Source organism: Anarhichas minor, unplaced genomic scaffold (assembly GCF_050575085.1).
Source record: "Anarhichas minor isolate MPS153535 unplaced genomic scaffold, ASM5057508v1 ptg000027l, whole genome shotgun sequence".
Classification (NCBI taxonomy): Eukaryota; Metazoa; Chordata; class Actinopteri; order Perciformes; family Anarhichadidae; genus Anarhichas; species Anarhichas minor.
In genome coordinates, this window is record NW_027466473.1 from 20972137 (window position 1) to 20984533 (window position 12397).

At 42.0% G+C, this 12397-nt stretch overlaps 1 protein-coding gene across 2 annotated transcripts in view; it reads left to right on the forward strand.

Moving 5' to 3' along the window:
• larp1 (La ribonucleoprotein 1, translational regulator) overlaps nucleotides 1-12397 on the forward strand; it is a 40590-nt gene that overhangs the window by 3378 nt on the left and 24815 nt on the right. For both annotated transcript variants that reach the window (XM_076102063.1, XM_076102064.1), the window contains exon 2: nucleotides 11529-11593. In XM_076102063.1, coding sequence (XP_075958178.1) covers nucleotides 11529-11593 — 65 coding nt within the window. The remainder of the gene's footprint in view (nucleotides 1-11528; nucleotides 11594-12397) is intronic.

Here is a 12397-nt window from a genome sequence, read left to right on the forward strand (position 1 = left end):
TATTCTCTTCACCCTGACCTTTTGATACTCTTAACTTTCCAAAGAGGACATTATTCTGAGAAATGATTTGAGGCTTTTTCAAATAACTGTGACGAAGTCTGAACTTGTTACCGCTCAAAATAGCTTCGAGAAGTAGCCTCACCTAGTTTGGTTGCTGGTGATATTGGTAGTAAACATGCCCGCGACCGTCTCCTCTCCAGGGTGTGTGGCTGCATTGATACTGTCATTAAAAAAAACACAACAATGTTCCTCAGGCCGGGCCTGTCCGAAGCACTGGCCACAGACTCAATGCTGCTTGGCTACACTACTTCTTATCCCACCTGTCTGTCAAGAGAACACGCATCTTAAATCTCCGCAGGTGAAAATCCGGTTTAACTGCAGCGCTACAGGGGAAGCTCTGACTGCAGCGTCAACACTGGTCTGACATTTAAACTTCTGGCATTCAGCTGAAAGGCTCCTCAGTCTGTGATTTGTCATGTGAACCTGTTTGTGCAGCGGTGAACATCATGTACATTATGTTGCTTTGTATGTTGCTCTCAATATCGGGACTCGTTGCAGACATGTAGAGACGGACAGCGAGGCCGTCGGGTAAACGTGAATTAATGCATCATGTGACCCGATGGGTCCTTTTAGTCTGACTTTATTGTTCACGCGTTCAAGTAAATCTATAGTTCAGCACAACTTCAGTATATGTTAAATATTTATGGTCCAGAATTTGAGTCAATCTCCGAGACAAGTGGGCTCAGTTCCTCTGAACGGCCTAAAGTCACCGGTGTGTTTTGGCGCCCAGGGGGAGTTTTAATGGTGAATTAGTGCTAAATGTTAGCAGTGCTGTTGCCCGCCTTGTTTCAATCGGTCACCACAGAACAAGAGAACCAGTATGTTTTCATAAGCAGGCCCTCTTAAATGTTTCAGTCATTCAGCCAGTCGACACGGTGAAACGTCCAGGCTGCAAAGAAAACCAATGCAAACGTTAGTTTCAGATGATTCTAACAGCAGGTTTGGTATAAAACAAATGCAGTTCACAAACAAGAACATACTGAGTAACACATTGTACGATTGATCAGACGGCCCAGTACACAAAATTGACTCTTAATTCCCAGCAAAATGCAGCCACTTTGTTTAAGCAAGTTAGCGTCCCGCTAACTGACCCGTTAAAGGGACACATCATCCACAAAATGAGCATTTTGTAGAACCATTGTTGCATTTAGCAACAGCTAAATTATTAATATTATGCGACTCAGTCAGTATAATTAAAGTCTCATTTATCCAGCTAAACGCTCAGTACTTCCCAAACACATGCCTCTTCACTGAAACATACACTTAAACACTTCAGACTCATCATTTTGCAGGATTGCATGACTAATAGATCATCATAAAGTTATAGGGCAATGATTGCAAAACGTGCTGTTATTGTAGGGACTGATTTAGAAAATAAATATACACTCAATGGAACAGATATTTGTTAATTATTAGAGCACATGTGGGTGTTTTCATCCATTTTCTGAATGAAGTTCTGCATGAACCCAAACTAAACTTTGTGTTTGCTTTATTTCCTTTATTACTGAGCGTCGTCTTTCCTTCATTTACTCGCAACACATGACGGGCACGGATTCAGAGTTCAGTGCGTGTGGACGTTCATTGAGCACACAGTCTTCCAGCTTGTTATTGTACTTTTACTGTAACAATGGCTGAATGAGTGCACGAGCACTCGAGGGGTTCTACAGCCTCAGAAGGCGTGTAAAGTGGCTCCTGTAAGAAGTGCCGACGTCATGTGAACACATCGATCGTCATCGCCTTGACTGAGAATCTAACCGTCCTTCCAACATTCTTGCATTTTGATAAAAACATTAGAAATTATTGCCCAACCAGTTATGCATGTTTGTGGCTGATATTAGTACAATTTATTGTCTAAAAAACTTATGACAAACCTTTTGAAATTAGGATTCACTGCTCTGAAATAGACTGGTCTGGTCTGGCAATTGAATAAATGTAAATGTGGGTGTATTTGGTGTATTAGCATACCGTTAGCACGATACAGAAACCTTAATTAACACATGCAAATGTGAAGCCAACAGAGACTGTTGAATGAAGCCATCACACTTTGGGTGACGTGACATTTGGGGGTTAAAGTAAAGTGTGACAAGGTTTTCTTTCTTTTGACGAGCCTCCCCTCCGTGCGTTTGGCTTTTCCTGCTGGCTGTAAATAAAGTTGTGTGAATTTGAAGGACTGAAGTGTGCGAGATGTTTCGGAGCTGCTTCACATTCCTGCAGCGCTCGCTTCTGCTTCGGAGTTGCTGTTTCAAAATGAGCACGGACGCCTCGACGCGTTTGTCCTCTTTGTCGAGCCCTCTTTGTTGTTGTAAATTCAAGAACTTGTTTTTTTTTTCTTAATTAATTCAAATCAACACCTTTATTGATAATGAAAACAATTGTCAATTGCAGCTTTAGATATTACAGATGAGCTCACAAGGTCTTGGAAATAAGTCATTCAGCATTAAAAAAGGAAATAGAAATGACTAATGGACTGAATGAATCTTTAGTTTTTGACTAATGATGCTTAAATGATGATAAATATGAATGAGCAACATTAGTGAAAAAGGAGGCTGAGACTGTCAACTCAAGAGTGGAGATGCTAAGCTAGATTGTGTGTGTTGTACTCGCTCTACACCTCTCACACACACACACTCTGTCATTTGTTTCAGGGCAGCACTTCTCTTAATTCGTCCAACCCCAGCGTCTTTATCTGTGTCTGGACTCGGTGATAGCGGCCACATCCCCTCTGTGGAGGCTGGGCAGAGCAGGCGTCCTCTCAGGGTGTAGTCCGTTAGCATCGTCCAGTTAGCGGTGTGACTTAAGCCCCATGTAGCCAAAGGCTTCCCTGGAAATGTGTATTAATGAGCAGGTGGGGCCATGAAGAGAAACATGTGTCCACTAATGTCTTCTCCAAGCTGCACTATGTGGAGTGTTTCCCTGCTGTGACTCGGGGTTGGTTGGTTGAATACAGTAGCAGATCAGTCATTAGCTGTATTAGAAAAATATGCGGCAACATTTGATAAAACCTTCCCCGATTGTGGGGGAAAAAGGGTTTTATGGTGGTTTTTGCCTTTTGTCTAAAAAAGAGCTGATGCGCCAAATGGATTACGGAAGCTCCTCCTTTGCCGAATAAATGCTGATGTAGCGAACATTTAACTCCCATTATCTGTTTCTGTCGGCGTCTTCCCGGATATTCTCATGTCTCTCAAATGTTTGTTGTCTTCTCCAGAAGACCAGAACACATGAACCGTGACCAAAACTAGCCGACACCAGAGAACAATTGAAACTTGTCCAATTGGAGCAAATTGCTAGAGTACCTCTCTCCATTTTATCTCGTAGATGGTTCGACAAGCCGATCGGTTTTGTTTCCGTTTCCTCTAGGTAGAGGGTAGACAGGAGCCGGGTATAGCTGGCCGTCACTGCACTGACCTGTGATGGTCTGCCACATTTGGAGCAGTCTTGTGCTGCGACTACAGAGAAAGCTGTTTTCTTTAAATGTCCCAAAAGTTCATTTCGCAGCACTTTTTGTAGTTTGTAACTGAATCTCTCCGGTTTGGGACCAAGTTTCGCTCTCTCCGATATCAGATTTATTGAACGTTTCACAGTGAAGAAGACAAGAAGCTACAAGAAACATTGTGTATTTGTCACACACAGTTAGCAGAACTCTGGTAGCGGTGCGCTTCTTCTACGAGACGTGTTCTCTTGTTTCATGGCTTGGGTTTAACCTTTGTGTGCGCGTGTGCTCTCTGCTGTTTGAGCTGTTTTACTCTGCAAGAGCTGATGTCACCACACTGTGTGTGTGTGTGTGTGTGTGTGTGTGTGTGTGTGTGTGTGTGTGTGTGTGTGTGTGTGTGTGTGTGTGTGTGTGTGTGTGTGTGTGTGTGTGTGTGTGTGTGTGTGTGTGTGTGTGTGTGTGTGTGTGTGTGTGTGTGTGTGTGTGTGTGTGTGTGTGTGTGTGTGTGTGCGCCTGCGTACGCCCTCCACTGTCGTTTCCTCCATATTTGGTTCTTGCAGAGAGGCTTCCCTCTGCTGTCATCGCTCTGCTCTGCTGCAAGCGGCCAGCAGACGATGCTGATTTAAGTGTCACACTGATTCAACTTTTCAGTGTGACAAATAAGTGACCTTTTATACGATGATTTTCACAGTTTCCTGTAATCTTAGCTCGTCTCAAGTGCCTTTTTTGGGGGAGCTGTGTGCAGGGTTTTCCCTGTTCAGACACTGTGAATGTTTTATTGAGTATCTGTGAGGAAGCGATCAGAGTGCCCCCCCCCCCCCCCCCCTTTAACTTGCCCCAGTAACTGGGAAACCCCACCACACTCACTTCCAATAAATTAATCTTAAAAATACGATATGACCTCAGAATGATGATGCAACACATGTGGGAGTAGAACAAACTCGCTCGCCAGGGCCAATAAAAAAAACATCTGGCTGAGGACCGGCTCGGTTTCACCACCGCTGTGTTTGTCTAAGACTGCAGAGCCGACGTGGCACACGGTTTATTTATAGGCTCCGCCAGCGATACCCCGTGGGGCTCTGGAGCAGGTTATCGTCACCGGCGCGTGCTGCGGGAATCTGTCTCTGGACTCCACCTGAGGAGTGTGTGTGTGTGTGTGTGTTGTGTGGAGGACTTGGAGATAACGGTAAATGGACATGTGATGGAGAGCGTTTGAACCGCTGTGAAAACCTGCAGCTGCTTTTAAAAAATCTAAATTATAAGGAAGCTGTAAAGCATTTTGATGTGCAAAATGATCTCATATAGAGCTTTAAAAACCAGGGATTGGAGCGGTAACGTTTAGTTAATACTGGTGGGGGTCTAATGTTAATGTTGGCCTCAGGCGTGCTATGAAGAAAGAGGTAGAGAATAAACAGAGGAGAGAGAGAAGAGAGCGAGTTCTAAAGAAGAAGGGATGAACAGACAGAGGAGAGAGAGAGAGATGAGTCACTACACACTACTGTGTGTTGGATAAACTGGTGATTAGGGAAAAGCAGGTAAAGGATGAATGCTTCGTTTCCTGTGTCAGCGTTTCAAGTCGCTCAGTATTTTACCAAAATCCAACAGAACATACAGTTACATATAAATGACTTCAAAACAAATAGTGTAGATAATAAATCAAATCAACACGCATTTCATTCTCCTCAAGTTAAGTACACAAACACATTTATTATTTGGATTTAGTTTATTTGCGTGTGTGTGTGTGTGTGTGTGTGTGTACACGTACTGGCTCGCCGGGTCATGTTTCAGGTACAGCTGATCCGGCTCCGTCCTGCCGTTTGTTTAGTTAATTCAGAATTTCAACGCAGCGATACAGTTACAGGTCAAACCAGGTAGTCACATTTGTTTGTGTGTGGGGAGATTAATTTAGCGCTGTATGATTCTTCTTTGTCTCAGAATGATATTGTGATTTGTCTCTTCCAGGTTTTTAGAGAAATGTTATATAATAAAGATATATTAGCAGGGACTTCAACACCTTCACCATAATGTATTTTAGTTTTGACATTTCAGGTGATTGTATGGGAGGGTTAGGAGGAAATATGGAAAAAATAATACAAGCAAAGTGTTTTGTCTGAAGGATTCGTGTATTTCCTCGATTCTGACTCATCTCGCTGATAAATTAGATGCAGATTCAGTAAAAGTCCTCAGCACTCCTGTTGTTCCCATCTCCTCCTCCTCCATATGTCTTCACTAGTTGTTGTTTTTTGTTCCATGATATTTAGACATACGTCTCCGTAACACACCCACACACACACGCGCACACACACACACACACACACCCACACACGACCTGTCCTTGAGTTGTAGAGAATCTAACTTATCAGCAGCGCTCTTGTACAGTTGAGCACACAACGCTGTGATAACGCTCCGTCACTCCTACCGGTCCAGTCTGTTCTCAAGGTGGACTCACACCTGTTTTGGGCAAATAGTCTCTTAAAAATCATAAAGATCAGCAGTAAAAGGTGTGTGTGTGAGAGAAAGTAATTGACTTGATTCATTTTTACTAATGGAGGCATATTTCTAATTTGTTAAGTCTCCAATGCAGAATAGCGAGGATTTGTTGTTGTACACAATCTCAAAATAAGTTGAATGTTGCGTTGCAATTTACTGGCTATTGTTTACTGGCTATTGAAAATTGTACAGTGAGTGAATACAGGTTTTAATCCGTCACAATCTGAGTATAAATTGAGCCCCAGAGAGCCGGGACGTTTTTGGGAACCAGTAACCAAATCTAGAAGCAGATACTTTTGGTCAAAACGTCGGCAAAGGTCCTAAATACTTCTTGATTGCCAGCTGGTGTCGTTTTGTCCTTGCGAGTTGCCGATTCTTGTTTTTATTGGCATGAACGTAACGAGGACGATATCGTCAAAGCATCGAGTAACATCTAGATTATAAAGATGTGTATTTTTATGTCTGTGGGCGATTAGCCGTGGAAGAGGCAGTCGGTAAACTTCAGACTTGTAGTCGAGATCAAAATGAATGTCGGGTTTGAAGATGGGTGTTGAGATCCCACGTGTGATCTCCAGTTATTCTATTTTATTGATTAGCTGCTGCAGTAGAAAGTCATTTTTTCAATAAAGTGTGAAGCGTTGGAAGTACTAAATATCATAAAAAGGTTGAGGGATCACGGCAGCATCAAAAGGGGCAAACTGCAATAAATCATCGCATGAATTACATGAAAAAGTCAAAATCTTAAAAGGCGTTTAAATGCTTCCGTGTTCTCTGAACGCACTGCTGACTGTGTGACTGCCTGCAGCAGCTTCACAGTGTTGGCCTTTTGAGAGGCTCTCCTCTGACCTTCAACTATCATCTGATATGCAGCGAACACTGAGCGGCCCTGTGAGTGACGCGTCGCCGGGGTTAGGAGTGCTTGGATCAGCTGATTCAAATAAAAACAACCTGCCGTTCATCGTGGAACAAACGCCGTCTGTCCACTCGGTTGCGGACGTCGACGGACGTCAAAATTCAATTAATGGTCACTTTCGAACACGATGATGGCGTTTCTGTGTTCAGTTGTTTCAAAGGATCTGAAGCAAACTGGATTATACGAACCGACCAAAGACTAACCGCTTCACTGCGAATGACGATTATTTGGTCTGTAAAATGTCGGAATGTCACGGTCCCTTATTTTTGGGATCAATTTCACATATTTTATCTCTAAATCAGAGGAAGTACTTCATGTTTATATAACCTGCTTTCTTAATAAGTAATAACTCATAAAAACTTGCTTTGTGCAACTACTAATGTGACAACGCAATAATAATATTTGAATGGTGGTATCGTAATCTCCATATTGTTATTCCGTCTTTTCATTTATCTTTTTGTCTAATTAAACAAGTCTACAGTCATGACAGCGGCTCTGTGAGGTCGTGCTCAAGCTAAATGCTAACAGGCTAATGGTTAGCATGTTTCATGTTAACCACGTCCACCATCTTAGCTTGGTGTGTTAGCATGCTAACATAACAAGACCAGCTCAGACCGATGGGGATGTTGTTAGTTCTGCAGGTATTTGTGGCGACTGTGGTCGTCCTTTAAGCTCGAGGTTGGCGGTTTGATTCCCCGTCAGCATGTCAAAGTGTCCTTTTTAACCAGACACTGAACCCCCAAGTCAAATGTCATGTATTTAATGTATGTGACAAATTAAAATTATATTTGGTCACAAACAAAATCAGATAATCTCCAAATTTACTGTAATTCATCGCAAGGGTGCCGTGAATGGCTGAAACTAATTTCATCACAATTCACCCATTAAAAAGTGTTTTAAAGCTGATTAAATGAGTGAGATGAACATTTTCAGGTCTGCAACACTATAAATTAAAATTATTATATGGAAATGATGTAGAAACGATAATCTCCTTCCTGACAGTTGCTCTGAAAGCCTGTCAAAGTGCTCTTTAATGATGACTAAGCAGAAAGACTTGATCAATTGCCCCACTTATAGGCATTAAAAAAGGCCGCAGTGATAAGCTCTGTTGGACAAGTCTGATGGTAACACATCAGTGTGTGTGTGTGTGTTGTGAAACATGCTCCGTCATGCTTTTATAAGCAGCAGCAGTGTGACATTTGCAAACTTTCAGACTAAAGTTGTTCACTCTTTCAGTGCGTAGTAAGCAGATAAATACTTGAGGAATTCCTCGGCTTAATTTAGCAACCGAGTTGTCACGCCGGCTAAAGTTTCTACGTCAGGCGGCTTAGAGGCGACCGGGAGTTTGTGCCATTCTGTGAAGAGTTTAGGTGACCCACATATGGGTCACGTAGTTCCACCGATGGTGTACAACTCCCTCTAAAGAGGGTCATAGGTCGCTCAACAAACGTTTGTGTCGCAAGTCAGTGGAAGGTGAAGAATGCTTGAAGCATTATCAGATATTTGGGATGTTTTCTGTCATTTGTTTTATTCTGTTGCAACAGGGTGTTTATAAAATAAAGAGTGTTTTGGTGGAAGGTTGGAACATGGGCTAAACCTTCCTATACAGGTGATTATTAATAAACATTAATGCGGTTACTGTACTGATTCACTGCGTTTAAAGCTGACGTGTCTATCCCATAATTCTCCTGCATTATTCAAATTAAAATGACACATTTAGCTGATGAGTTTGAATAGTAACGGATACATTTGTTGTGGTTGTCGTCTCCCTGGCTGGTTTTAAGGTTTATCTTAATTCGACAGGTGATGTTTGTAGAAAACCGTCTGAACCCCGGCTGTGATCCTGAATCTGGGTCTGGAGTTTTGTTGAACCGGTCGTTGGTGATTTAGGATAATCAGCTGACTGCTGGGCTAACGTTTTGTGAGCCGTTGAGTTAACCGCTGGAAACGTCACCGTTTCATAAGAAGCTTTTATTATTCCACAGTAAACTGTAGGCAGGTTGAGAACTTCAGCCATTTCAGTGTTTGATTTAGTTCACTATGTAATAAAACTATTTTTATAGACCAGATTTAAAGGAGCGATTAGCAGCAGTCATGGCAAGACGACTGCTTCTGCAAAATAATGTGCGAAACTGCATCATGGACGAGCAGTTTTTATTTTGCTCCGGTCCCATTTTACTCAACGTGGCCTCGTTCCTTCACCTCTGTGGAAGCAGCACAGTCATGGCTGGTAGAGAGAACTCAAACATGTCTTCTGTGCAGAATAACGGTTATAAAGCTATGAATCATTTTAAAAAAGTGAGCTGACTTTATTTTACAAAATGGGGGAAAATGTAATCTATACAAATTTTCATCACGTGTCCACAACTGTTGCAATATTGAAAACAATGTGAGCTCCACATGCTTTACATATTGAACTAAATGCATTTTTCATTCATGGTTGCGCAGAATTTAACGTTTTCTACGGGTTTTAAACGAGACGTGAATGAAGTGATTTGGATTAAAATATGTCGGTTAATTTGAAGCTTAGATTTGGTTCTTGTCTCCTGACGTAAACATTTGTAACAACCGATTTGTTCCAGTACAACGACCATTTCTGTTTCTGGCTTTGATGAGTGGTGTAATTAATGATCACGCACTTATTTACTTATTTAAAGTCGGATGAGTTGTAAATATTTCACCATCACTGTCCGTCTTTGAACCTCAGCTGTGATTTAGTTTTACACAATATTCTCATTTCCTTTTCTAGTCTTCAGAGTAGGACCGTCTAAAGGGCGAGCGAAGCAGCACTGTGCACAGACCTGTGGAGAGAACTTTCCGTCATGTTGAAGACTAATCCTTTCATATGATCTAGATATACGGTATGTCTTAGTGTTGTAACAGTAACACCTCACCCTGTTGTGGGCTCAGTTTATATGATTGTCATCAGATTGTTATCTCCTCTCTGTGATTCTTTCCTCGAACTTTGTACTGTTTGGAAAAAATCTTCCTGCCAGCAAAAAAGCGTCTGTTAAAAAATCTCCGGAGGACACAAGACACAGTTTAACGAAAACGAAGCAAAGTCCAAAACAATCGCGTCAGGAAGCTTCAAGGGAAAACTAAACAAACAGTTGTAAGTTTAAAGTTCAGAAGTCGTGTAAGGGGAAACGACATGCGTCGCATATCTGACGAGTCAAAGGACGACGACAGGTTCAGACCGTTGGTAACGAGAAGTTACGAGTCTCTGAAGTGGAGCTGCTTTACATTTAATGGAGGTACAACTGTGGAGAAAAAAGCTTTTTGTAGCTCCAGAGTCTGTGCTGAAGAGTGGCTTCTCTTAAACGTTTCTCTGTTGAAAATGTTCCTGTTTTGCCGCACAAACTTGAAACCTGTGCTGGTTATGTTTGTAGAGACTCCCTGGTACGTGTTGGTTGGTGATAGTTGGTAATCCACCAGAGGATTCTATTCCCTCCTCTCGTTGTCTTTCTGGCGTCGTCCCTCGACATCATTCTCCTCAAGGAGCTTACTGAGTTTTTCTCTCTGGCCAAACCGGCTCAGCGAAGTCTCCCGGTGAGCTGTCCAAAGATCTCTGACTGCAGGAGGTTTGTTTTGTTTTTAATGAAGATTCATGAGCGACAATTGAATACGGAGGAACGACCAGGACTGCTCAATTATTCATTGTTTTCATGAGGAAAACTGTGTTTAGGAATCTTTTTCTAGCTTCATTTTATCCCGCTGTGGTCTAACTCAAGATGACTGATTGGTGTTTGCTCGCATACCAAGATGAACCTTTTTAAAACAATCTTCTGTGGAACTGAGCAAGTGTGTTTGGCTTGAGAAGATTAGCAGATGCTACATTGGTGGCTAACAGGAATGAGTTAAATAAACACTACGGTGTATGTTTAACGGGTGCAAACGTTAGCTGCCAGGCCAAATTATACACAAACATGCAAACGGGGAAAATGTTAGTGCTGACAGGATTCATTTAACCACAAATGGTTTAATGTTTAAAGGATAATATTTTCTGTTTTTTTGTCACTTTTGGTTTTTGGATCGTTGGTCAAACAAAACGATTCATTTGATGATCTCTGGGAGCTGTGACCAGCGTTGTACTCAATTTATCGACTAAATAATGAATCGATAAATCACTTTTTATGGAATTACATTGTGAATTGCTTCCATGAATGCATATTTGTCATCCATCCAACTGGTTTACTTGCTCAGTTTCTGCCGTTTGGCTGCACTGATGTGTCTGTGATCCCTGGACGTCTGCTTCATGAGTTTCCCAGTGTTCCCAGTGTTGAGTCACTGTGCTCCAAATCTGATTGTGTTTTTTTGGTGGTTCTGCAGGTTCTGAGCTTTGTTGTTTTCAAATGATACCTGGTTCTAATAATGACGGGGCAGAAAACAATGATGCACTGGCTTCTGCGGTTTCAGTTCAGTTTATCTGAAGCCACAGCTGAATGTTACGTAACGGAGATCTGAGGAAAGAGCCAAAGAAAGGCAGATGATTTTTTAAGAGCATACCTGCAACAGGTAGATAAGACTGAGACAAATTTAACTGCGACAAACTCTGTTGTGTTTAGTCGTCATTTTCTGTGTTGATGTTTGCAGAGCCGGTTGTAATGTCGACCGTCTTCATGTGTGTTTCCACAGAGTCTACCGGCCCGGCCAAGGTGGTGCGAGCGGGGAACCCCCCGAAACCCAGACGTGGAGGAAAGGTAACGGTGTGTGTGTGTGTGTGTGTGTGTGTGTGTGTGTGTGAGAGAAAATACTGCTTAATAGCAACAATAATGAGATTATCCATTGAAGAATGTAAAGAATTCATTGGAACTAGCAGTGCTAACAAAGCACCTTAAAGTACGGAGCTTCTGGGGTTGAATACTGAAGGCAGAATAAATTAGAAAGAGAAGAGTTCCCCAATTTCAACGTCAGCCCAATTTGATGAGTCATAATCGAAGCTTCTTCTTGTCAACATGCAAAGTATTGAAATTGCTTTTGTAATATAGAATTACAATCACTTTTTTTATTTTTTTTTACATTATATTGATGATTTTAAGGGATCATTATTTTTATTGAAGAACTATTTGGTCGTTTTTAAAGAGAGAAATTCTGATCAAACATGTAGGAATGAAGTCAACGGTCCTTTAATAACAAATAAAAGGAAATGCTATTTCAGTCTAACAAATCATATTACGGAACATCTTGGTTAGTTGAGAGCTTCTTCAGAGCTCAGTGGAGATGTGTGCAGTCGGAGCGCCTCAGGCTGTGTACAAACCTCTCTTCACACTTCCTGGAATGCAAATGTGAGTTCCTGGTGAGCCACTAGCCCTGCAGATGCACCAGACAGACTCTCCCCAAAGCGTTTCATTCACAACTTCCTACCTCGGAATGCAGGCTGCTACACTCCAGGGTTGTTTACAACACCTTGACCAGAAACTATTTATGACGCCCTGCCGTTAAGTGCTGCGTTGCAGAAACAAACGACAGAAATTGACACATCACAGGCAACAAATGGCTTATGG